This window comes from Micropterus dolomieu, linkage group LG22 (genome assembly GCF_021292245.1).
Source record: "Micropterus dolomieu isolate WLL.071019.BEF.003 ecotype Adirondacks linkage group LG22, ASM2129224v1, whole genome shotgun sequence".
In the NCBI taxonomy this organism is placed as follows: Eukaryota; Metazoa; Chordata; class Actinopteri; order Centrarchiformes; family Centrarchidae; genus Micropterus; species Micropterus dolomieu.
Genome location: NC_060171.1, coordinates 31,280,292 through 31,307,222, shown reverse-complemented (window position 1 = coordinate 31,307,222; position 26,931 = coordinate 31,280,292). Strand labels below are relative to the sequence as shown.

Here is a 26,931-nt window from a genome sequence, read left to right as displayed (position 1 = left end):
CATTGCTTTCCAGCAAGTTGCGTTATTTTTAAATGCTGACAATGTCCGTAATAAACTTTGATGGGAATTTGTTTTCTGCCGCCTGGCTGTGTACACATCCTTGACTGTTTATTAAAAGGAAACCAGTCTCTACATCACATTTGGTCAATTATTGGAAATTAATGTGGCTTTGTGGCTAATTTCAGGCCAATGCAAGAAGTCTGGGTGACAATATTTATTTGACAAAATAGCGAGAAATTGTGGTGGAGACTAAGCAGGTAATTGAAATCTGATCTGCGCCTCAGTATTGGGGCAACCTTGCTAAGAAGATTGGTTTGTGGCTGGATCAATAAAGTCTGAAAATTAGACCTTTGAGGCTATTTACCAGGGCAGCAGTGTGTGTGAGTGTTCTCGTGTTTCTACCTTTGTGAGGACCTATATGACTTTTGCAAAGTTAGGACACTCACACCGGCCCTCACTTCTTTATGACGCTATTTTAGGAGCTTACTTTTAAGGCATGTCACGCTGATAAGCTGTCGAAGATTAGAACTATAGATTGAATGCAGTAAATAAGAGTTCTCCCAAGTACTTTAATATAAATGTGTGAGTGTGTGTGTGAGTGTCCACACAGCAAAAATTACCAGGATATTGAACTTGTAAGTAAGTTAAGGCAGAAATGAACAAGCTGCAGGAATTCTTGTAGCAGAAGGCCTTGATAACGAGAAACCAAGCAGCAGAACAAATGTAATCAAAGATTAAACTTTGAAACACAACCTCGCCACTTGGGAGAGAGAAAAGCTTTTCTCCAACAGTGACTTTTCTTACTTTAAAGAGACTTTGATTTATCATTTGGTGGAAGCTGGTAGTGTATTAATGATTTAAAACAGAGTTATTTCACCAGGGAGACAGTTTGATACAAAGAAAAGGCAAACCAATTACCAGACTTTAAAAACTTTTGACAAATAGTACAAGTGTGTGTTTGTCAGAGAAACCCAATTACTGGACTTAAAAAACTTGAACCTTTGACAAAATTGATCTGTGGGAATGTGTTTGTCGTTTTCTCTTCATCAGCAGGAAAGCAAAACACTCAAAACCTCCCCATGGGATCAAATCCTATCTTACTTCTTTACAGAATCGTATTTCAAGGTGTGAATGTACAACAAGCTTCTACTTTCACTGAAAAAAAATGCAAAAGTTGCCACAAGCTGCAGAATGTAGAAAAGCCAGACGGTTAATTTTACGGGCCATTAAAAGCCGGTTGTAAAATGGAGATATTGAAACGGTTGTCGTTACACTAAAGTAATCCATTTTCAAAATGACTGTGTCTGTAAGCCTATTAAAACTGGGGACCAATCTGATCAGTGTAGGATACCATAATGAGCTCGCTCTCTCTCTCTCTCTCTTTTTGTGTGTGTGTGTGTGTGTGTGAGATGCACAGTAGTAGGAACAAGAACATTTTTTTTTGTCAGTTTGTTATCTGTATCTATAAATAACAGCTTTTCTGGGGATAACCACATTGTCTGCTCTCTCTTTTAAATTCTCATCCTTTACCTCTTTCTGCTCCACTCGTCTGGATGAACCTCTTCATTATGGACTAAGACAACTTTGCAGCTGTGTGTGTGTGTGTGTGTGTGTGTGTGCGTGTGTTTGTGTGTGCGCCCGCACACTTGTGTTGTCTTCTCACCACCAAAGCAGATGGCTGAGGGAAACACCAGTGATTAGCCCGTCCCCTAGCTGTCAGTAATAAGCTCACCAGGAGCCTTCAGTTAGAGCGTATGGTCATTTTGATACTGAAACAAAGACATCCAGGTAGCAACCAAATCAGATGTAGCTGTTAGAGGTCAACTGCATCATTATCTTAGGATTGTTAAAGTTCATAAGTCTTTGTAGTGATCTTTTTAAATATGTACGTCTATTTAATGTTGATTCTCACAATTGTTTCTCAACTGAGGGCATCCATAAATAATATAGTAAACATGTAAATAATGTAAGTGGTTAAAAACTTACAAAGAAATATAAAGCTTTATACTTTTCCTTTAACTTCCAGTCAGTTGTTCAAAGAAGAGAAAAGCTTTGTCCTTTCATTTTATTTTTTAGCTCCTTAGTAATTCTATTTATTGGGTCTTTTTTTAATAATGTTTCTGCTCTCTATTTTCCCCACACAGCATTTGTCATTTTCAGCCACACATTTCACATTCTTATAATATATGAGCGTGTCCATGGATGTCCAGAGCCCAACAGCTGGATCAGGGTTTGTGTAACATCAGTGATACATACAGATTAATGTCAGCACTGTGTGGCTAGCAATGTTAACTGAGAACACTTTTAGCTAAACACACTGAGCACCAGGCTTTCAGTAGCTACCTGGCTGAAAGTAACTTTCATACCAGGCAGTGCATATACTGCATAGTAAATGGAATTTCAAAGAAAGAAATAAAGCGTTTTTTCCTTTTTACATTCAATTTTAATTATTTAAGCAGTTGTGTTATTTATTGATGTATTCAGTTAAATGTTTTTGACTAGTTTCATAACATTCTAACTTTTAACTTTATTAAAAGAACATTAATCTTTTACAATTATAAAAACTACTGTACAATTATTCAAAAGATATCAAAATATTAATTTGCCTTCTACAGTTGACTATTCAGTTATTTTTGGTTAGTCTGTCTGTCTGTACATTTAAAACTTTTCTTGAAACAACATCTTGTTTCAGGCAAATGACGTGAAATGTGCTGGATGTTCAGTCTCCAAAGGGTGATTCCTAATGTTTTTGTTCTTCAAATGAAACCACAAAAGACGTTTTACTGTCCTCGCAAAGAGTTGCATGTTTTTCAATGCTAGACAGTTAGCTAACAGTGTGAAGTCCTCCAATAAACTCATGGCATAACTTTTCTTGGTTATTTAAGGAAGTATCACATACTGTAAAACTGTAACAAAAGCACAAATGGTAAACAGAAATTAGAATATAACCAATACAGACACAACCAGAACAAACGAAAACTGCATAGTCATTGTGCTAACAACTCCTAGCTATGCTAGCTATCAATATTATAATACTACAGTATTCACAAAACAAAAGCATAGCTACTATTTTTATTGTAGTAAAAGCAAAAAATGGTAATAAAATACTTACGGACAAATAGTGTCCTAGGCAACAATTCAAATCAGAGTTACAGCAGGAGAAGGCAACAGCACTCCACTGTTCACCTGGCTTACTTGGCCATGTGGAAATCCCCTGTTCTACCACTACTGCTTCTGACTAGCCAACAGGAGGCACTGCAGTACACTAATTTGCTCCTCCTTACTCCTTTGCACCTTTACTCAATAGAGAGAAGTACAGACGTTGTTGGTCCATGCTCTCCAGAACGACACAAACAGGTGTTTTCTGATCTGACGCCACCATCGGCATTTCAAAAATGAAATTGTTTACTGATCTAATGGTTATGCTTTTCTTAGGTTTAGGCATAAAAATTACTTGGTTAAGTGCAGGGGAAGATCATGGACTGTGTTCAAATATCTACTTTTTCATGGTTACAAGATCATGCTCAGGGAATGACCACGGTCATGGTTAAAAGAAACCAACTTCAACTGTCAGTAGGACACCGGACACAAACAGCGGCTTCTTGTGTTTAAGCCCGATGTTTTGTTGACCCATCGATTTACCCCCACCTCCTCCCTATGGCTAACAGACAAGACTCATAATTGATACTGAAACGACTGACAATATTTTTTTTTAATGGGAGAGCCGTCTCTGTGTTTGGTAACCACCTGGCTTTCAAACTGACACACAGGACAAAATTTTCATTTTCACAAGTAATATGACTTGAGAAATCAAACAAGAAATCTCAAAATCTAATGGGCACACTGCCGTGCCATTTTCTGACACAGACTCATTCTCCCCATATGATGAATTATTGACGGCGTTAGGGATTAAACTATGGTCCTCGGTTAGATGTCAACATGTAGACATAAGCTGTACAGTAGATGCGTGGTGCTGCGCTGTATGGTGACAGTAAACAACTATTGTATTTATATCTAAAATACATCACGTAGTGCTTGAAATGACTTAACCGCAAGTGTTTTTGTTTGACTTCACAAAGATTTTGCTCAGATCGAAATGTCATATGCTGAAGGCAGACATTAAACACCAGAAAATCAGCTATAGCTTATGGGCTTTCTTCTGTCCATGCTTGTTAATGTGTACATCTGTCAAGTGAGATTGCGATCTGTCTAACACAGCACTGTGCTAATCCTTCTATTAGAGGTTTTAAGAAGCCGTGACAGGAGAGGAGATAGCATTAAGCCCTCTGTTGGCAGCTGAGCATCAATCTATTGACAGATGCAAGTTTAATCGCTCTTATTAGCGCACATGCACATACAGCGAAAGCAATCTTCAGTCTGAAGCATTTATACACGCATGCACACATCAATCTTTGCTGTTGTCTGTCTCTGGGTGTTTTTAAACAGCAGGCTAAAAGCTCTGTGGCTGGTTCACAGATCTATCTAGACATGTCCTCTTCCAGCAAGATGGTCATCATTCTCATCTATTACCTCCTCAGAGCTTCCACACACTCGCTCTTTTGTTCTGAGCACTGCTTTTTCTGTGCTTACTCTGTCGTTACTCTTTGTTCTAAACTTTTTCTGCTTGTTTGGATTTCACTCCGACCTTGATCCTCCTCATTTGCTTTACTCATGTCAGCTTGTCTGTGATTCTTTGTCTCATCTTCTGCTGCTCTGTCAAACTCGGGGAAATGCATGTCTAACTTTATGGCTTGAATTTTTAAACTATACAAGGTGTGTTTGATTTACCTCAGTAGATATTTTGCAGGCTTCAAAACTGGGCCAACATTTGCATTCATTACCATGTCCTTGTGTTTTGTTTTTTTCAGGTATGCAAAAATTCTTCAGCTAATATTTAGCCATGGTCTTATTTTCAATCTCTGACCTCTCTTCTCCCTCCTTCATTACTTGACACTGAGTATTTCCTCCTCCTTTTTTCTGTACTCTCTGTTTTTCTTGTTAATTAGATCAGTTACAGGTGGCCTATTTATTTTCACAACATTAAAGTGAGAATGCTGTTTAGAAAGACCTGGCAAATTTTGCAGGTGACGTATAAAAAATACACTTAACATTCAAAAATTAGCATACATACAGCACTCCATGCTGCTAATGACCTACAAAATAAATAACACATTCTTCCTCTTACAAATGAAGAGTTCGATTTTTAAAAAATAAAACACACCATTGTTTAACTCAATATATAGGGGTTTAGCAGGTATAGCCTGACTTGGTCTAGAATGGCCAGTAACTAATGTTTATGTAGCTTTTATAGCTATCTTTAGAAAAGTCTGTGGACTTAATCACTCTTGTGTACTTGTACTGTGTTACTCTTACAAACTACATACACTGCAGTCCATGACAGATGATCATTTCAATGGCTTTATCACAACTACAACAAGAATTAAACACACCATACCTAACATAGAGACATGTTTGTTGGTTTCTTTAAGTGGTAATAAATGGAAATACTGTTACTGCTAGTTGGGGCCCAGCTGTCGGCGTTTAGCAAGATTTACATCGTCTCACATTAACTTTAATTTTTATGCTGACAATACAATTGTGTATGCCTCTGGCTCATGATGTAGAGAGATAGGGGAGAACTCAGACAAAAGAGTGGGACAGTAGAAGGAAACCGTAGCATTATCAAAGTTGGAGTGGATTTTGCCAACAAAGGAAGACAAAAGAGTTTTAGTCTAATGTTGAGGAGGCAGATACAAGCAGGATGAGCAGAGTGGTATTAAAGAGGAACCTGTGTCTCTTTGACGTTTTGGTAAAATGTGTAATATCTGGCCACATTAAAATAATGAACTTACATCAGCTCTGACATTATGTCAAAGACATCTATGTATTCCAGAGATATCTACTGAAGTTAGCATGCTAACCCGCTAGCTCCGGCCCATCCTGTCTTGGATTAGTCAAGGCAAATTTATTTGTATAGCACATTTCAACAAAAATAAAAACAGGCAGGTCTCTCACCTGTGCTTATTTTACTCCTTTAGCCCCTTTTCGACTGCATAGTACCAGCTCGACTCAACTTTTTGGGGGGGGTTTTGGGGAAAAGTTCTGCCTGTACCTGCTGCCAGGTACTTGTTTTCGTATCACCTCCATCGAGGTTCCAAGCGAGCTGAGGTGATACTAAAATGTGACGTGAAAACACAGCATCACTGCACCAGACAGAGTCCAGCAACAGAAAGTTTTATATTTTACAATTTTCATACGTTATTTCGTCACTAAATCCACTTCTGAGAAGTTTTGAGGTGAGAAATCAACTGTGTAGATTTCAAATATGTTTTATGAAAAGTGATGGCAGAACAAAAATGTGCTTGAAAGTTTTCAGAGTTGAGGAGCTCCACAAGTGGTCCTTGTATACTCGTGTGCAGGTTTAGCTCAGTCTGTACTGTTTGGGACTCCTCTTAGGAAGGTTGTAAGATCAATTCCAAATAACTGTGGATATTTTTTTCCCCTTGTTAAACAAAATGATTAAAAGGACACTTTTGCACATGCTCACAATAAAGCATGTGCTGCAGTGTGTGTGCGCGTCCCGCCGTTTGATCCGCATTCATAAACCTATGGACGCGAGGAAATTCAGGGGAATCCAATCACAGGTTTACTGATGGCTTTTTCAGAGGTGCGTCAAGCAAGCCAGAGTCTCTTTTGAATGTCCTTCGGAACTCTTCAAAGTAAAAGCTCTCAATAAAGCTCGATAAAGCATTGCTGCAAAAAACATTCTGGTGCTTTTATTTTGGAGGTACAATCACTTAAGAGGAAGTGATTGTGTCAGTAACTGTAGCTGTCGTGACTAGGGATGACGATCGTTAATTTTTATTGATACCCTTATTGAGACTGCTTAACGATCCGATTCTTTATCGATACCACTATGGATACTTTACTATTATTTAGTGATGGTTATTTAGTAAGACCAGACCCAACGGGCATGAGGTAGGCCTGCAGGGTATGAGGAAAATATTTAATGTGCGATAACGTTATATATTCAGATGACATAACACTTGCGATAAATAAAAATATATTGAAGTGTGCATATTAACTGCCTGGTTGTTTCTAATTTAATATTTTAAATACAGCTAAATGTTGTTTCTAGAGGAGCAACATTAATGTTTATAACAGCAAAGTAACTCAATAACTTTATCTGACATCACAAGTAAGTGAGTGGCGTTTAGAAAGAACAACATCAGTCTGTATCACTCCCTCCTCTCTCGCTGGCTGCAGGTAACGTTACCAGGTAGAAGGAGGAGCGGCTGGTTTGTCTCAGCCAGCAGCTGAGTTTTTAAAACTACAGACCAGTCTGTGCTCCAGACAGACAGCTTTCTATTTAGCTTGTTTGTAACATTTGGCTAATGCCAAGCTAGCGTTAGCTGTGCTTTTATAAAATATACAGGATGAGATACTGAGGACAGAGAAGATTAAATTAACCATTTCTACATGTTTAACGTTACCTTACAGACAGGTGTATTGATAAAGTATCTTTACTTTTTACTTGCGAAGGTTTTATTGCACGTACTTACAGTAACGAGCGTAACTGTCATCAACTAACGTTACAGTAGTTTGGAGCTAACTTACCTCAACGTATTCCACCGCGACGGCGCAGCCTCTCGCTCTGCTGCCGCTGTGTGTGTGTGTGTGTGTGTGTGTGTGGGAGCCGACAGAGAGCAGGCAGAGACTGCAGCCTGATGATTTTCTTATCCATTGCGTTTCAAATTAAATCAGATTTGATGCTCAAGACATAACGTTACATCATAGGACCCGCAAGTCTCAATAGCAGTATCGATAAGTTCGAACCTTATTGATTTTCGGGTTTTGAGAAATTTTGTAACCGGGTGCTTTTGGAACCGGGTCTCGATCCCCATCCCTAGTCATGACTGAGATCTATTTCAGCACCAGCCACTATCGATTTGTCTTTCTCTTATTTTTCTGCTATCAAAGCAATCTGGCCACGGTCCAGAAATTATTGCTGGCGGGCAAGTTTTGGCCCTCGGGCTGCCTATTGCCGACCTCTACCCTAAGGGGACTCTAACCCTTTAACGCTTAGGCCCCATCCACACTACTCTGTTTTAGTTTACAAACGTAGAATTAAAACGAATACGATCTCCATCAACAACAGCGTTGTAGCTGCGTTTCAGAGTTGATCTCCGTCTACTTTAAAACAACTGAAACCACACCTCTAGTGGCCGTTCACTTACACTGGGCGGTGTAAACATGAATTTTTTTGCATGGACCTATAACGAGCTGGGACTGTTACTGAATATAGCACAGCAGTATGGCAGCGGAAAAAAGACTAGGTTAACTGCGACATGCAGTACAAGTGTAGGCAGATAAGTGTTATTTGCACGGTACATAATATTTCAATGAAAATACCAAGTCAAAAACTCAAGGCCTGAGCATCTGCGTCATCGTTTCTAAAGTCCTCCGTTTTTGTCCGACTTCACTAAAATGCCCTCCGGAGTTTCAAATTGAAAAACGGGTCTGTTTAGGCCTTCATTTTCGCCATTTTAGTCCGGACGGGTGGTGAAACATAGTAAAATGCAGTAGTGTGGATGGGGGCCTTAGGGACTCTAACCCTAAGGGGAGTCAAACCCTTATTCCTTGGGATTACTACATAGGCAGGAGAGAAGCCCCTCCCCATCCATCGTCAGACAAGGCAATGGTTCTTTAATTTCATTGTTGCAGAAGAAGTAATGCGAAAAGAGCAGAGATGCAGAATCACTTAGAGAGTAGCCTTGCTAAGGAGGAGGAGGAGGAAAAATTCTGCCTACTATTTGTCTGGAGTTTAGATTTCTTCCAACTACACTCCACTCTTCTAACTTCCCTTTTTTGCTGATAAATGTTATAATTGATCCGAGGGCAAGAGTTAGCTGCAGAAAAGGACCTGGTGTTGTAGGTGTGAAGGAATTTTCCTAAGGGGGCTCAGTGTGGGTAAGAAGTGAGGAACAGGTCATACACATGTCACGTTCAGGTCATTTGCAAACATAGAGGAATGACCTCTGTCTCTCTAGCAATAGTTCATACTGCTGTCTTTCTCTGTGGGCGCATGAAGGCAGCTGGGTAGATAAGAACAAGCCATTGCCAAGACAGTCAAGGACAAGAGATACGTTGCTCTTCTTCAGTCTTAGATGTTTAGAGATAGAAAGTATTATATGTGTTCTGGTTAAGAGTTGGTAATATTTTAACCAAGTAGTAGTAATGGATGTGTGTTAGGTTACTAGGTAGAGCATACCTTACCGCATGTCTGTCTGTCTCTCTCTCTCTCTCTCTCTCTCTCTCTCTCTCTCTCTCTCTCTCTCTCTCTCTTCAGCCTTTCTATCAAATAAAGGCAAAAATCGCCCAAAAAAACGTAAGTTAGTAGCAAGAGAATTTGAGAGGTTGTCAATGTGTACATTAAAATCGACAGCCATACTAACTCATCATATCATATTTGAGAACCACCGAATGTAACAAGTCAGAGTTCTTTAAAAAAAAAAAGCATTCTTAGGTGTGGGTGGTCAGTAGACAACCAAGCAGCAGACTGGGATATCACAAATGACAAATGTAATTTGCAACTATTGAAAGTACCCCATAGCTTGGTGGGTGTTTATGTGCTGGTTGCTTTGTTGTCTGACACATTGAGATCTTGACCTGAATCTGTATACAGTGTATACATGTTATAAAGTAATAGCAAAATAAAATTTAATAAAAGCCAAAAATTAGAAGGATGGTGCAAAATACAAATTATGATGCAACACATGAATAAAAATACAAGCTGCCGGTTACATCATTTCGAATTACAAGAAAACTGTAAAACCTGTAGCAAAAGGTGCAACTGGATCACCATGTTACAAATGTTAGTAATAAGAAGCATAGAAATATAAAATAAGAATGGAAAATGAAAAATCACAGGTTTAACTAAAAGAAAATATGTCCAACTGCAAGTTGAAAATAGGACGAAGTAGTAGGAATGAAGTTTGAGGTATATTATAACAACAGTGATTCTAAGCTGCGAACATACAATACGGTACGTGTAGTACCCAGAAATCAGTTCTCCTTATATTATTTGATGTTGCTGAAAATCATTTGCATACAAATAAAACTTTAGGAGATTAAAATTGCAGCTGCTCTGTTAAGACATTCTCACAAAACACACCTTGATTTTGTGAATCGTACAATGCACGCTGAAGAAGATGGATTTTACCCCATTTTTCAACAGCTAAGGAGAGAGGAGTCTTACTTTCAGCTCCTACGGCTGGATGGATGGAGGCTGTTGAAAGCCCTCATCAAACACGTTTGGAAAAGTCCTCCCTTCTTAGTCCCTGTTTCTGTTTCCCAGCAGAACGTGTACTACACCAGCTCTCAGCAGCTTCACCTGGGGGTGCTGAGTCCGACGATCGACGATGACGACAACAAGTGTCTAGTGGACGTGAACAGCAGACCCAGGCTGCTGGAGTGCAGCTACGCAGCCACCAAGCATATGAAGCTCACCTGGACGTTCACTCAGGTAAACCACACTCAAACAAAGGACCACAGTTGTACATGTACAATGCAGTCTTTGCAGCCAAACCCTCCATGCACAACAAAGACATCCAGCTGTGACATTTTACCCATTTCAGATCGGCTTAGCTGTGCCTTTGATCTTACTGGTTTGCTAATTGGTATTCTGTATGTAGCCATAACTTCCTGCTGTTTCTTGTCTGCTGGACCGAAGCTCTGTGAATTTAGAGCGGTTTTTCCAATTCACTGGCATAAGATTTGTGCCACTTCCTCTCCACTTTGTCTCAGACTCAAAGAGGCACCTCTTCTGTTTTTTTAGAGCGTGGATCATTCTTCTGCCAGTTTATGCGATGGGCGTTTTAAAAGCACATCTTCTCCGGTCGGATAATGAGCTTTCACACATCCACAGTTTCTGACTTTTAACAACCCTCTGTCTTATTTTTAATCTTCACACTTTTAATGTTGTCTTAAAATGTGACAGATAAGTAGAGGGAGCTGGATAATTAGTATAAAGAAGACACTACTGTATTCATGCCTCAGGCATCTCTAGTCTGTGTGTGTGCATTTGTACATTCTGTGTGTGTGTGTGTGTGTGTGTGTGTGTGTGTGTGTGTGTGTGTGTGTGTGTGTGTGTGTGTGTGTGTGTGTGTGTTTGTACTGTTTTTGTCCCAGACATCAGACTGAATAAGAGGCTTTCTTAACTATCATTCCGATCCTTCCTCTCTCCTCCTCTCTGTCGCTACCCCATCCTCCAATGTCCTCAGAGAACAGTATCTCGTCATCCGTCAACTACTACTAGTTACTGGGCACACTGGCAGGGGAATCTGCCTTTAATTAGCATCGGCCAAAATCAGAAATCTCACTTCTAAGTTATGTCAGAAGTCAAAGAAATGAAACCCATTAAGCACATCCCCATGGGCGTTTGAAAAGAGAAGCCCATTTTCTTCGTAAAAAGTGTGTTGGAAAAGTCAAATAAGGCCTGATGCTGAACTACCAGCTTTTCCAACAGAGCAGATGAAACGTTCGATGTATGAAAGATTCAAAAGGGAAGGAGAAAAGTGAAATGAAATACAGTTAAGTTCAACATTTGATCACATTTCTCAGGTCAAACTTGTTCCCTATCAGTGAAAAAGGATTAAAAGCCAGAGAGTCGACAGAGTGTGCATACCAAATAGCAGCACAGGGTTGAAATCTGTCTCATCCTGTTCTATTATTCCTTCTCTTTTTCTATCCGTCCCTAGTGATGCATCAGTCGAATCCCCAGTGAGACACCAAATCAGTATCTGCACCTGTGCTACCCTTATTAAAAGCAGGGTTGATATTAGCCAGAATGATCACAAATGACCAACTTCTTAATCCCTGTCATTAAAAAATATAAGAAATTAAACTTTCTAAAGCTTTTAAGCTGATGATACACGGAGCAACTTTTAGAGCAATGGTGCTGGACAATGTTGCCATCAATGGTAATGAGTAAAGATTACTGCTGTAATCCCCTTCCCCCATCACTCCGCCACCCTCCCCGCACCACCGCTATCCGTTCAAAACATAGTCGGACTTGCCACCAGCAAGATTGCCCAGCAAAATTGCTCAAAAAGTTGCCCCGTGTATCATCAGCTTTAGAGCCCTATTTCTGTCTATAAAGCTAGTTTGTATATAAACGTCTCCACTTAGTTAAAAAGTAATGTGTAGTAACAGTCTCATGCTTTCTTATGAATAGGGGAATAATCCCAATCACTTTCACAGAGCAAAACATACAGTAAGAAAAGAAAACACTAGTATGGAGTCTGTACACTATCAGAAAGAACTTTGACTTTAGATGTCAGGATTGGATTTTAAAAAAGAATAAGTGGGATCAACGCATCCCTATGATGTTGTAGCTACTGATTTAAAAGGCTAAATTGTAAATACACTTCAGTGAAAACAAATCTTTCGGCAACAGCCACAGTGATGATGCAAAGCTTGGATTTGTTTCAGCTTCATCAATTGATTATTTTTGCCACTCAGGGACAGCAGAACAAGCTCACAACATTGAGCTCAAATAGACTAAAAACAAACAGACCTGCATTTTATGTGTTTCTCCACTCTTTTATTCAGGTTTGTCCTTTAATTTGTCCCACGTATGTAATAATTTGATCAATTCTAAATATAAAGAATTTCATTAGCGCAGCTTAACTTCATTTTGACAGTTTCAATGGTACATACGCTCAGTTTTACTTTTTGTAGCCGTTCAGGGGAAAGTCTTGAGTCTTTCATGTACGAGCGTCAGTACATTAAGTGGGATATTGTTTAACCAAGCAAAGAATCAGACACTTACACTGCTAACATGACTAATGACTCAGGCACATCCACTGATTTATGCTAGCCGTGGTAGAGGTATCATATGCAATGTGATTTATGCTAATCAGAATGCTAGCAGCCTATGTAAACATCAACAGCAGTCAGATCAAACACACCATTGCACTGTCGTCCCATGTGCTTCACTACATTAGTAATAGTATTTGTATTAGTATAGTCATTTCCATGCTAACTGTCACCCATTGTTGGCTGGCCTTTAACAGGGTGGACGCTATAGCAGATTAGCCTTTGGTGACCCTAAAATTATGGTTACTTTTCAAATTTAATTATGGGGATGGTTTCAAACGTAATTTAATACCAAAGAACCAGTAATTATTATTTAAAAAAGGCTATCGTCAGAGGAGCTGACACTGTTGGCCTACAACAAGACAGTGGTGGTTTGCAAAGCAGACGGCGTGGTTAGCTAGCCATCCATCTGAAATTATGCAAACACAAAATCAATAACGTAGATCAATAAAAAACCAAAAAGATTCTAGTCAAAAGCAGCAGAAATTACTAAAAATATGTTTTTATATGTTGTGTTTATGCATGCATTTATATTTATTTAGCATTAAAGCTATAAGTGTAGGAAGACTCTAAAGAGTGTAGGTTGAGGAGGCGACTCACAGATGGAGATGACAGAGGAAGGAGGCCAAAAGAAGAAACATACAGGTGGAGACAGACAAAGAAGAAAATTTCGGAGATGCAGGCCGAAGACGACAGAAGGGCTAATGAGATGAGAGCCAGAGAAAGGCAGGGTGAGAAAATAAAAAGAAAAGAACAACAGAGGAGCGGGAAGAAAAAGAAAGAGTCGGAGAGAGGCAGGGCTGGAAAGGGAGGCAGCGTTTCATGTGAAGCAGGCAAGTCAGTATTTGTGAATTATTGATAAGAAAATCTTTTACAATATTGAACTGAGCTTGACCCTAATGGAACGGCCATCAATAGAGAGAAGGAGAGGGGGAAAGTGGGAAAGAAGGGCATCAAGAAAGAAAAAAAATTGCCTCACAAAAATCTGCCCGAAAGCTGGTAGTGTTTTCTGACATCAGTGGATTTCTTACATCACCTTTTTATTTAGTTGCTCGGCTTTTATTTGTCCCTTGATAGACGCCACTTACCTTAAGGTAGCCCAATAAAAAGTTTAATTTCACAAATGCTGAGCACATTGGCACTGTTCATTAGATTCTCTACAGAACACAACAACAGAGCAAAGAGCAGACGTACACATGGAGCTTGCTGAGCGAGAATGGTTCGCTTGCAAATGCGATCAAAGTTGAGACATCAAGAGAAACAGCAGTTCTGAGTATTGATCACAACATACTCTACAAATCCAAACTGAGAAGTGAACAGCAGCACTGAATATAACAGTTATTTGATGTAGCTTGCATCCTTTATGCACACATGTAAGTCACTGTTTTTTCCATGTATCATTTAGGTTATAATTTATTCGTAATACAGGATAGATGCTCTTTAAACTGTACTATTTATGAGAGATCTCTGCTCTGTTTCACTGATGCTGGATCATGTTCAATTCATTATAATCAGTAATTTATAACAACTGCTCCCAGACGAGCAGCTACTTTCTAAGAGATTGTGAACACTGCAAATACCGGCTCGTGTTTTCTTTACACTCTGCACACACAGCTGTGGCTTAAGTCAATAACATTTTGGAAACTTTTAATTGGAAGGCTTTGTCTGACTTTACTATCAGACTTTGTTAGTTATTGACATATTTGTGAACTGCCAACATTACTTTCTGCGTGTGTGGTGTGATATGAAAGAACCTTTTGGGTTTAAATATTCCAAAGGTACACAACTGTTTCGCCATCTGGTTTGTCAAATCTTTGAAGTTCAATATCTTAGAACTGCATTCTCTGCAGAATAAGCCTCATATTTTCCAACCTTTCAACACAGCGCACAGAGTACATAATTCATTGTGTAACACGTGTCATCTTTAAAGTAAATAAAAAAATCAATGGTATAAATATTACACTAGGCAGGAGAGGATCGATGAATGCATACGGTCCCAGGGGCCACATATATAGACTGTATATATATGTATATACAGTGTTACTACAGTGTGAAATAGTAAATGAAGGTAGAAATACCTGCACCACACCAATGCCTCGTGAAAGAGAACAAGAAGAAAATACACCCAAGTGTAAAACAGGAGGTAAATTCAGACGGCTATTCTGTAGAGCTGAAAAGTCATCACAATAGATATCACATGCAAGAGGAACTTCACGTGAAATCATTTTTTGCGCTGGAAATATAAATTCATATATTCTTCTGTTCATCAATGTACATATTGTGCCAAAAAACTGCTTTTAGTGCTCAAATCTAGCTTGTATGCTTCCCCATGGGGTTGAAAGGGTGCTAAAAATAGATGTACTGAATCTTCTTTGAGGAAAAGTGGAAGACTGTTGCTGCCCCTCTTGTAAAAGATAAAATCAGCGCATTTCAGCATGAAAAGATCATCAAGCTTAGCTTTTATATGAATCACATTTGCACAAGCAGCTCATGCTCTGTGCTCCAGTCTTCTGTGCTCTTTGTCTCCATGCAGTGCTTATACTCACCCCATCTTTTGAGGTGAATGACTTGGTGATTGAGCATCTGGCTGACAGATTGCCTGACTTGCAGGCTGACTGGCTGTCTGATGGCTTTCTGGCTGACTGGCTGTCTGACCGACTGATTAACTAGTGTTCCCGCCTTAATAGCAGGGAATCAATAGTGTGGTCCAACTCTGCACTTTGCAGAATGACAGGCTCACTGCTGAATTGAGGACAAGGTGCTGGACAAATGCCAAATATTTGCCTGTGAGTATATGCATGCATACGTGTATGTGTAAAAGATTGCTGGAACAAGAAAGTGTGTGCTGGAATATACTCTAACTCCGTTAGCTAGCTTCTGTACACTTTAGTCTGAGCTGTACTCCTCAGGGAAGTTAAGAGCTAGAGCAAAGACTTTTAAGTACACTTGTTGGAAATCACTCAGGAGGTCGCACACTTAGAGAAAGCCAATTGACTCGTTTTCTGCAGAGGAGGTAAGCAAGATCATTTTGATTACTTTAATGGAGCTTAAGTTCTTCTACTGTACCTTATACAGTAAGAGCCTTCAGCAAAGTCCACTATAATGTCTCATTGTCTCATCAGCCCACTGTAGCAGGCAGTGTAAAAGTTAAAGATGTCAAACCCAGTACAGCAATACTCGAGCAAAAAGTCTGGAGGATCAATGTATTTTGTGCAGTGCAGTAAAATAAGGACATAAAGGCAATGACCTTAAGTTGATATGCATTTAATGCATGTATTTTATAACATGGCTCGTACAACAGACGTAAACTCCGGTCCGAGCTATTCTTCAAACCTTCAGTAACTGATTAATTGAGCAACATTGGCACTGACATGGAGTAATGTTTGTGTCCTGCGGGCAAATGTTCTATTCACTCTCTTTTTAGCTCTTCACCAACTCCAGAGGGAAATATCTGGTTCTTTAGCTGCTAAATTCTCCACTATGTTCACAAGCTAGTAGCTAACTTGTTTGCCATTTGGTGCTTGGCAGGTAACGTACAGTGGGTTATTACAACTTTTTCACTACAATAGTAACAGCAGTGGGCCATAAAACAAAACAGTTAAAAGACACTAAAAGGTCCTATAGAGTTGAGAAGAACTGCAGAGTCCAGTGATTATTCTCTGTTCTTTTGTCACTATGAGTGACCCCTTTCACTTTATAAATAGTCCTTTGATCCACTATTATTATAAAAATATTCATTAAAGCAGATTTAATATGCAGGTGTATAAGCAGAGAGCTATCTTTACAATTAAACATTTATCAGTATTCTCTTAATGACCAGAATTTCCTGCAGCACAAACGGAACTCCTCTACTAAACTACTGACTGCCTCCATTGTCCTATCAAATTAATACACCTTTATGAAATAAAACATGAGACGTCTTAAGGGAGAAAGGAGCTATTTCATACAGAAAATATAATGAATGAGGGGTTTTTTTTTTAAGACTGACTAAAGTGATTGCAAAGATGACATACCGTCAGGATCTGTCTGATGTAGCAGATGAGTGATGGATTAATGAGGAGGTGTGAACAGTTGCCACCTCCAATTAGTTAATATAACAGTTTAAACCAGACCTCAAGTCAGAGATCAGACATACACCTGAATGAAATTATTGTTTTGGCTACTTGGGGGCAGTGCAACAAGTTACACACAATACAACACAATATTGATCAAATATTAGCTAGTGTACAACATGAAAGTCATTAGGCCTATTTTAGGGGGGCTGAAGCCACCCTAACATGATCCTAAGCCCCCCCAAATAATAATAAGAAAAATGATCATTAGATTTGGTGGGGTTTATACAGTGCAGACATGTACTCAACAAAGAGAAGCAAGAATATTGATAAATACTATAGAATAATACCAATATAATTTATATTTATTGGCTTAAAAAATCCATCTGGTTGTTTCCTCTGCTTCATAATTTAAATACCTACTGTGGTGGGGCAATGGAACCCTGAGGGAGGCTGTCTTTCATCGCTGCTCTGCCGAGCTGCCAACCAATAGTGATGGTAAAAGTGACTCATTAAAATTAACTAATCTTATTTTGAGTCATTTCGTTCATTTGAACTAGGCTGGTTATTGCAGCACTGAAACCCTCTCGTTTGTAATGTAAAAAACAGCGCAGTTCTCAAACACGGAAGGCTACCTGGCTTGCTTCAATTGACAAGGTATAATGAACAAATTCACCTCTTGATCTTTCTGTATCATCATTCTGTGAAGCCTCATGGGGCCAAAACCAAATTTAAACCATGGAAAAACCACAGAAATATGTTGTCACTATTCAATCTCCACTATTTCAGCTAAATCTATATGCTATGTATATATAAGTATAATTACTATCATTATATCTCTACAGTGCTCATTCATATAGCCTAACGTCCCTATCCATGAATAACATCTATATATTAACATCATATTTGCTGGGAATATATTAAAGTAATAAGCTTGACATACTATATGAATAAAACACAGGTAGCATTTAAGTCACAGCCTACAGAAGAACTCAGTCTGGCCTAAGTGAATTCCCCCCATGCAGCGTTGATGTGTCTAAAAGCAAACATTACATGGGCGTCGGAACCATTGTATACCAATGCTATTGGACCCACTCACTTTTACTGTCTGTAATTCAGCACATCTGTTTTTCACTTTTCACAGTGTCATCAATCAAATCCATTCCACTTGAGGAATGCACTAATAAAAAAAACTCTATTCTACAGCCGTCACTTTGACGCTGCTGCTTCTTCAAATCCATTCCATTCGGCTCATTTAGAGTCCATATAAGTTAAACTCCATTCCTTGTTTTCACTGCTTGCACCTGCTGCAGTGCCTCAACACAGCGAGGTAAACAATGGATTTTAGCATACCTGCTGCTCAGGTGTGTCTTTGTGCTCACATACTGTCACTAAAAAGCCGCTTTTTAAGTGAACATTCATCATTTGTTCACCTGATGCTTTTAAAGGCATCATGTAGTCTTTGTTGCAGCACTGAATTACAGTTACACTTATAACAGAGTTATCTGACATTTTTGCTAGGCTAGCTAGGTGATATGATATTACATGAGAAAGTTGATCTACAGGAGAAACATATCTGAAAGCAACACAGAATGACTGAGAGCTGCACTGACTTAAGTTCTGTTGAGTTTTAGATTTTGAATTGTCATCTGCCACCTGAATTTTGTGTTTCCCTTTGCAGAAATAAAAACATTTCCACCAAAAATTGATGCAGGAAAGACAGAAATTGGTGCAGAAAAATTCACCAAAATGCAGGAAATTCAGTGTTTAATGCTCAAAATTTTCAGGTGGAGGACCCCTAGACCCTTCCCAAACTAAAGGATTCAGGATTCATGAGAGAGACTATTGTCATTGTATACAAAATACAATAAAATGCAGTTTAGAGTAAAACATTGAACTTAGTAGCTTTAAAATAGCATATAAGCAATAAGGATTTCTAGAAAATAGTGTTAAAAAAACATCTCTTGATATATACAGAGACTATATATATTTTTAAAAATCCTGGAGGAGGATGCACCCACATTTTTCTTGCTTCTGACGCCCATGTAACATTTCAGTAAGAGGAGAAATGGAAGGACAGAGTATGTCTGTCGCTTTTTATCTGGTAACATCTTGGCTTCTTCACTGGTTGTTGACAAGTGTAGTTCTAATACAGCAACAAAAGAAAAGCGAGTGCAAAGATTTTGCAAGCGCGGGTTACGCACACCCTGGGGGCAAAGCCCCCCCTGTCTTTCAATCCTAGTGACGTTCCTGTTGTACAATTGGGTTTATCTGAGCTTTTTGACAGAAAACAGCTGCCTGCTGCTTTTAGAAAATGATGCTGATGAGTCATGAGACTAAAACAAAACTGTAAAGTTGCTGTAAAACCAAACAATTGGTGTTACAAGAGTTGCAAGACGCTAAAATGCTCTTTAGATCTGAGGGGAACTGCAGAGTCGGATGTTTCTTCGTGGGTTTATGACTACAAACAACACCTTTCACATTACACGTAGTTATGTCATCCATTGTTAATATAAAAATATTGATTAGTGCAGCTTTAATGTCTGGCCTCACATGACTAATGATAACTGTGTACTTGGAGTTTATTTAAGTATTATGTAAATGGTGACTAACGGACGCCTGGTTTTACCAAATTAAGTGTCAACTCCCTAATGCTTTTCCAGAATCTCAGCTTCAGCTCTGACAAGGCGCGGATTGTGTCACTCTTTGATAAAGTTTCTTATTGAAATAAACACTTTTTGTGAAACTTTTTGTCAGAAATGTCAGCAGCAAAATCATTTGCCTGGTTGTGTTGTAGAAACCCCATTAGCTAATGTGAACTCTGACAAAGTATTTTGTCCCCATGCAGACGCAGAAGACGTAAATTACAAAGAGACAATGCTGAATTAATAGCAATAGGCAGCAGGCCACAATACAATCAATCATTTTTATAATAATCAACAGGCAATTTCAGTTTGTTGAAACCTCATTAGATCGACCTTTTTCATTTCTTGTTAAAGAGGTTCCCTCATCCTTCTCTAAAAAATATAATTTAGTTGCTGATAGGATTTTGAGAAGCATCACATTCTACCTGCCTCACATGAAAGTGCTCTTTCTAAAGAACTTTGTAAAACTGATTACAACTGGTCGATCGTCAGAAAGAAAATATTATTTAACTCAGTTCCTAACACGGCATGGTCAAGTATTTCCCTGATTAGCCGGGGATCAATGTAAATAGAGGTTAACTGTTTTAAATCCAATATGTGAATATCAGATAGATTTCCTCTCCTCTCTGTCCATCCTGCCGTGAGTGTGTGTGAGATAGTGTACGTGCACATGTGCTGCATGTGTGAGCGTGACACCAGAGTGTGGACACTTTGTGCTATCAAGTGATCACACCTACACATGCCGGCAGCCCATATGTGGGCAAACTGCTCTGTGCAGAGGCAGCTGTGCACACAGACAAGCAAGCTAAGAGAATCAATATCTTCTCAGTGAGCTGGAAGCCTGAAGGAGAGTACGACTATGTTACTGTTGTACACAGGTCCGCTTTTTTTATTGTATTTGTAGTGTAGTCAACCATTCTCATAGAGACTGTAGAGTTAGCAGCAAGATTCAGCGTGTTTAGAAACACTAAAACACAGTGGTACACTCAGTTTTCCTCTCAGGCCTCTTATGATGATCACTGTGTGTGTGTGTGTGTGTGTGTGTGTGTTATTGTGGTAGATGTAAAGCATATTGATTTTAAAGCAAAGCAGCCTTCCTAAAGCACACAAGCGAGTTTGACACAAATAGGTTCAGTCTTCTCTCTCCCGGAGCTCAGGCTCATTAAAACATATTACTGTTCTTGCCGTATAACTAAGGACCTACTTTGGGTGCCAGCCTATTGTTCCAGAAACTAAGATGTACACACACACACACACACACAATGGAGGGCTCATATTAAATAACAGTAAAGCAAGCCTTTCATTTAAAGTGACATTGTTTGGAATAAATACAGCATGCACACACACACAGATACCACACAAACCCACACAGGCACACACTCATGCAAACTGATATTTTGCATTCCCATACCATCTGCCTCTGTCTCTCTCAATTCAATCTACTTTACTGGCACAAATATTTGATCAGCAGTGTTGCCAAAAACATCTAAATACCCAATGATAATAAACATCAAATATCTATTGAATCCAAGTGTAAAATTAAATATCTTGGGCAGAATAGACTACAACATGACAAATATTTGCTTTTTTGTAAATTTATAGCATTGCCCCCAAAATTATCTAAATATATATGTACTATATGTTACGACCAGTGTTGGGAGTATGTCCTTACAAAAGTAGGCAATTGACCCTTCGCTAAGCCACGCCCCGAATACACAGCTGGCCAATCACAGCGCAGTAAAGGACTCGTCCTAACTGAGGTCCGACACTTTCATGGCTGCACTCCATTGACTGTAATGTAAAAAAAATAAATAAAAAAAGTAAAAAGTAATTTTCTAGCTTTCTTCTGCCGTATTTTTCCAAGATCTGGTCAAACGCTGTTCCTGGGGCACTTGTAATAGTTAGAGTCGCTACCCAGACTCTCTTTCCAAAACCTGTGGATTAATCCTAATGTGATGTTAGTTAGCTAACGCTAGCTAACTTCCTACTGAATGTAATGTAATAAAGCCCTACTCTTCTGCTTTTTAATGATTGTAATAATGAATAGGGGCTTACCCATCTTTACAGGGACAGTGTTGATCCTTAATATCGTTGTCTTTTGTCTCAGTGGGGAGTGCAGTAACAGACAGTGGCAGCGCAGACAGTTTGTCGGACTTAGCAACAGTAAATAAGGGGGGTGTCGCTTTTTTACTGATTTTTGCTGTAAGGCAGTAATATAACGTCCGTATCAAATATCTGTAATATTATAGCCGTTACAATCTCAGTAACTCGTGTTACAATGCATGTTGGGGGGGGGGGGGTTAAAATTCACCAACACCGTGAAACATTTTGGCACCAGAAAAACAAATCCATGAGTAAAATAGTAACGTTTTTTCCTGCTGAAAGTCGATGGTTGAGATTCTAGGCAGGTTGCAAACAACACGGGGAAGCTTGGCTCCTCCTAAAAAGGTGGCTCCCATGAATACATGATTTGTGAGATTTTGGGGGTCTCTAAAATATTGACAACATGCTATTTTTGCCCTGCATTTCTATTTTTCTGTATCTTTATCATCATAGATCATGCGTAAAAGAATTATATATGTGTTTTAATGATTCACTTTCATGATTAGGGAGGCTGCTGTCAGTGCATCCTGACCGATCCTGTCAGAGTGTCAGGAGATTTAAATAATCAATGAAGTTATGCTGCTGTACCTTCTGTGTAAATGCGCACAGCGTCTTTCTTAATGGGGAGACGATTCATCCTATTTCACCCATCTGCTACCCACCCACTATTAATCAGAATGTTCATTATTATTATGACAAAGACCCACCCGATCCGAGGATATAACTACGATCTGCACATCACTAGAGCCCACGTATGCAAGAACGTCTTACTATCTGAATAATGTGCCCATTAAATAGCAGTGAGAGTAACTCAAACGTAGTGTAAAGCATTACAATTAAGAGACACTAATGTAGTAATATAACTAATTACTCTCAAATGACAGTAACTAGTAATAACTATAATGTATTACATTTTTGGAAGTAACTTGCCCAACAGTCATTACAACTGTGATCTGACAAAGCCATGTTGTATGTCATTTGTCCAATAGGGATGCACAGACAAGGGCTGTATGTGTCTGTTTTTAGTTTGTTCTAGTTTATTTGACTAAAAAAATGTGGACTATGAGACTTTGAGACATTATGTCCAATACCTATTTCTGTTGTGGTTCTTGAATAATGCAGGAGTCCAGGTGACCAAGATAGAACCACAAACCAGTACAATAAAGACCTTTATCACCATTAGGGCTGCGACTAACAATTATTGTCATTATCAATTAATCTGCATCGATTCATCATAGTCTATAAATGACGGAAAATTTTTAAGAAAGTCCATTATAATTTTAACTGAGCAACAGTCCAAAGCCAAGAGTGATTTAATTTCCAAAAGCAGCAAATCCCCATATTGGAAAAGCTGGAACCAGTAGATGTTTGCTTGAAACAACAACTAATCGATTATAAGACTAATTACTTCAATGTGAAAGGATAATTCTTGGCACCACAGAACTTCAAAGGGGCTATAATTATTAATATTTTTGTATTTACACTGAATCACATGACTGCTTCAATGAAAGGGTTCGCTCAGCTCTATTGAGCTGCTCTGCTCTGATCACTAAAATGTTGCCCAGATGTTCCAGAAAACAGTGACGGATTATGTGAAAGACCACAGAGTCAACATGTGATTTTCAAGAGCCTGCATCTATTTGTTGGTGTACTTGATGCGTGATGCACAAGTAGGACCTGGAAAGTACTCATTGCTGCAGTGTGGACTCCTGCCCTCTGTCCACTTTATTAAACTGCTTCTAATTTGTGATTACAGCCTGTGAAATACAAAACAAGGTCAAAAATAAACTGGCCATGGCTGACAGATGTTGTGGCTACGCAGCTTTGCTGTAAACAGGCTCATAATTTTGGATGCATGCTGTAAAAGATCCAGAGATTCAAACTTTATTAAAAATGCTTATTGGCTGTTAAACCGTGGATACAGAGACTACTGACTGGCTGGCAGGTGTTGTGTATCTTGTTTTTGATGTAGCGCACTTAATATATGGTCTGTTCAACAGTACTTTGCTGTGTGGCTGTATTTAGATTAAAACATTTATTCTTTATATAATCGGATGTTTTTTTTTATGTTTGTCTACATTTTGATAGCCAACAGTGTTTTAATTGAAATGAGGTTTTTCTGCTCCCTGAGGTTTTAAACTGTGTTTGTGTAGGCCTGCAGAAAATTAAACAACAGCTGTTCTCTCTTGAATACTGGGACACCTCAAACATAACTCTCTTTGGCAAAATATTTACAGGCTAACTTAACCAGGGGCGTCACACAAAAATCTGGGCCCCGTACTAAAGCATACTCTATGGGCCCCTCCCTGCATCCACGGCTATTGGTTCTACTATCTTTATGGGCCTGACATGAGGGCCCTGTATACTCAAAACCAATATCTGAATACAGCCCGTTTATCTTTCTTGGTAAGTGGAAATGTTATGCCATTGATTGATTCCCTGCAAGTAGTACTTTCAATCATGGAGTGTACAAACTAGGATGGTATTATCTCGCTCATACCATGCATGGTAACAAAATTCCATATGTCCAATTAAAAATATCAGTTGTTAATTTATTCATATAACTAATTCTGTTTTGATATCACAAGCTACCAGCTTCACCGTGGCTAATTCTAGGTCCTCTAATAAAAGTCCTCTTTCCTCCTCATCGTTAGTTGATTTAGATGTTCAGATTCACACAAATATCGAAGACATTTTAAATTAAATTTGTGTGATTCTCACTGAGAAGCTGTTTATCCTTTTTTTTTTTTTTAGCTCCAAGCCTCGCTGTTGCTGTCTTTACCTAGAGTTTAATAATGGCACATTTATTTAGAACCACAAACAAGAATCCCAAATCAAAATGTTTCAGTGGCTGTGGTATAGAAGCGCAATAATGCACTCAGATGTGTCTCAGTATCTGAGAATAATAATAATTTAACACCTAATGGAGGGGCATTCTTCACCTGTGTCATCCATTATGTTTCTGTAACAGCGCCACCTTGTGGATTATTACCTGTATACTGTAAATGTCACTGACCTCTCTCTCTTTCCCCTTAGGGTGGCTCCATCCAGAACATCGAGTCTCAGCGTTGTCTGGAGCTGGTGGAGAGCAGACAGTCAGAGTTCCCTTTCCAGCTGGTCATACAGGACTGCACCGATCAGAAATGGACCATCACTAACATACTGACTGTCCTGCCCCAGTGAACACACACCAGCCAGTTAGTGTGTTGTGGCAGATTAATCTAGTTAGCGAGGAAGTTCAAGTGGGGAGCTCCGACAAAACCAAACTGACCCCGACCCAAGATCAACCATCACCGAGTTCTGTCGCACGTCAAAAAGAAATAATAGAAATGGACTAACATGCTGACCTAAGCAGCGAACCAAGTGTCCAAAAAATGAGCTTCAGTACCGGACCTATTTTTAACGAGAGTCTGCACAGGAAAAGATGTGCTTCAATCAGACACGGACCATCAGTAACCTAATAACCATTTTACACCAATGACCTGAGAGAAGAGACGCTCACAGATGGAGCCGGGGCTCTTAAAACTTCCCACTCTGCAATCGAAATGAGAAATATAGCCACTTGTTCCAAGGGACAGGCTCGTGAAATCATGTAAGCACTCTGGTTATTGCAGGAGCAGGCCTGCGATGTATTTTGGGTCCCCGTCCGCAGTTTGAGATAGAGCCTGCATTCCCTCAGTCTCATTGCACAATCACCATAACAAATTGAGTGAGCATGGTTTCAATATGTTTGTGTGCAGAGGGAGAAATGCAAGGTGAGCGACTGCACGCGTCCCAGAAACATCTAGCAGGCGTGCAGTACAAACTGGCTGATTGTCACACATGATGTGGCGGGGGCAGGTTTTGAGTTATTACCGCTACACACCACTTGACTCAGACTGTAGGCAGGACAGATGCTCCAGATCCCCTCAGTATCACAGAGAAGTTAAAATCTACCCTAAAAGACTCAGTCCACACTGGTGTTTTTAGTTATTTTGGCCAATTTAAAGGTTTTATGTTTAAATCTTCACCAAACACAATATATTTAAAAGAATCAAAGCTGTAGTTGTCCTGCCATAACAGGTATAATAAAACTGACACAAGAAGATGTTGATTTCACGCAGTCTGTGGACGCCCACACAGCCCTCAGAAGATGTCTAATACATCTCTAAAATAAATGAAAATGCCTGCGTGGGTGTGCAGGAGCTTTAACATAGCAAAATGTTCTGATACTAACTGTCCTATTTCAGGGGTCTCTGCTTTCAGAGTCCTGCTTTAGAATGTGGCGACCTAAGGCTGACCCCGGTCTATGACCACAGCCGAGAAATGCGTCATTCTTTTGCCTCGACTCTCTTTACGCCACATTGATGATCCTTGATCCTTGTTGGATAATGATCACGTAACTAAGTCCTGTTTACAAAGAAGTAAAGCTATGAAAAAGCCATTGAAAAAGTTGTTTGTCCTTGTCAGCAGCCTGAACATGTTGTTCTGCACTACATGTAGAATGCTCTGATGCACACTTTATGATTTGAGTCAATTTAAGTTATGTGGATACGTTAACTGAAAATGTTGTTTGCCAGTAAATTTGAAGGATAAATCTGGTTAGTCCAACTCGGGTCTTATTTTTGTCGTTTTCGCCATCGTTTCTAGCAGGTACTGTATATTAACATCGCGCTAACTGGTGAAGTGGCTCTTGCTGAACATGAGTAGTCAGATGTCCAAACAGGTTTTATTTAAGCACCAGTCAGACTTATTTGGATGAGAAAATGAAGTGTCTATGGTTGTAAACATCTGTCACGGTTTACCGAGCGACTTCCTGATTCAAATTTGACTGAGATTCTTTTATCTGCTGGATCCGATGAAGTTGGTCTCGAGCACAAGTCCACAAGTCCATTCTTAATTCAGGCTGTTTATTCACAAGTGTGGTCAGGATAACAGAAGTACACCCCAGTATCTGCATCAAAAAAGCAAACCAAGCCCCTATTCAATGTGCATGGACATAAAACTGCTCTATCTGAAAAGTGCCCTGAGATAACTGTTACTTATAGGCCTAATTTGGCACTATATAAATAAAATTGAACTGACCAGATAAGAGTAAACAAAATTTTTTTGTCACTAAATGCAATTATTATATCAAAAAAGCATAGTAAATATGGTTATTTTATATTTAACAAAACGCTTCCTGTGCCATGAGGGATAATTACTGACATTTCAGGTACGCTCACTTTCAGCTTCACCTTTGAATTAAGTGGTTTCAAAAACATGGCTACTAT

At 39.2% G+C, this 26,931-nt stretch overlaps 1 protein-coding gene across 4 annotated transcripts in view; it reads left to right on the top strand.

The window, feature by feature from the left end:
* galnt18a (UDP-N-acetyl-alpha-D-galactosamine:polypeptide N-acetylgalactosaminyltransferase 18a) overlaps positions 1-26,259 on the top strand; it is a 172,106-nt gene extending 145,847 nt beyond the window's left edge. For 2 of the 4 annotated variants that reach the window (XM_046038108.1, XM_046038106.1), the window contains 2 exons: positions 10,361-10,525; positions 24,716-26,259. In XM_046038108.1, the coding sequence (XP_045894064.1) occupies positions 10,361-10,525; positions 24,716-24,862 (312 nt within the window). In that variant the 3' untranslated portion in view covers positions 24,863-26,259. Of the gene's footprint in view, positions 1-10,357; positions 10,526-24,715 lie in introns of all 4 variants that reach the window. The other 2 variants (XM_046038107.1, XM_046038105.1) reach the window with 1 other exon arrangement.
* Positions 26,260-26,931: the final 672 nt, after the last annotated feature.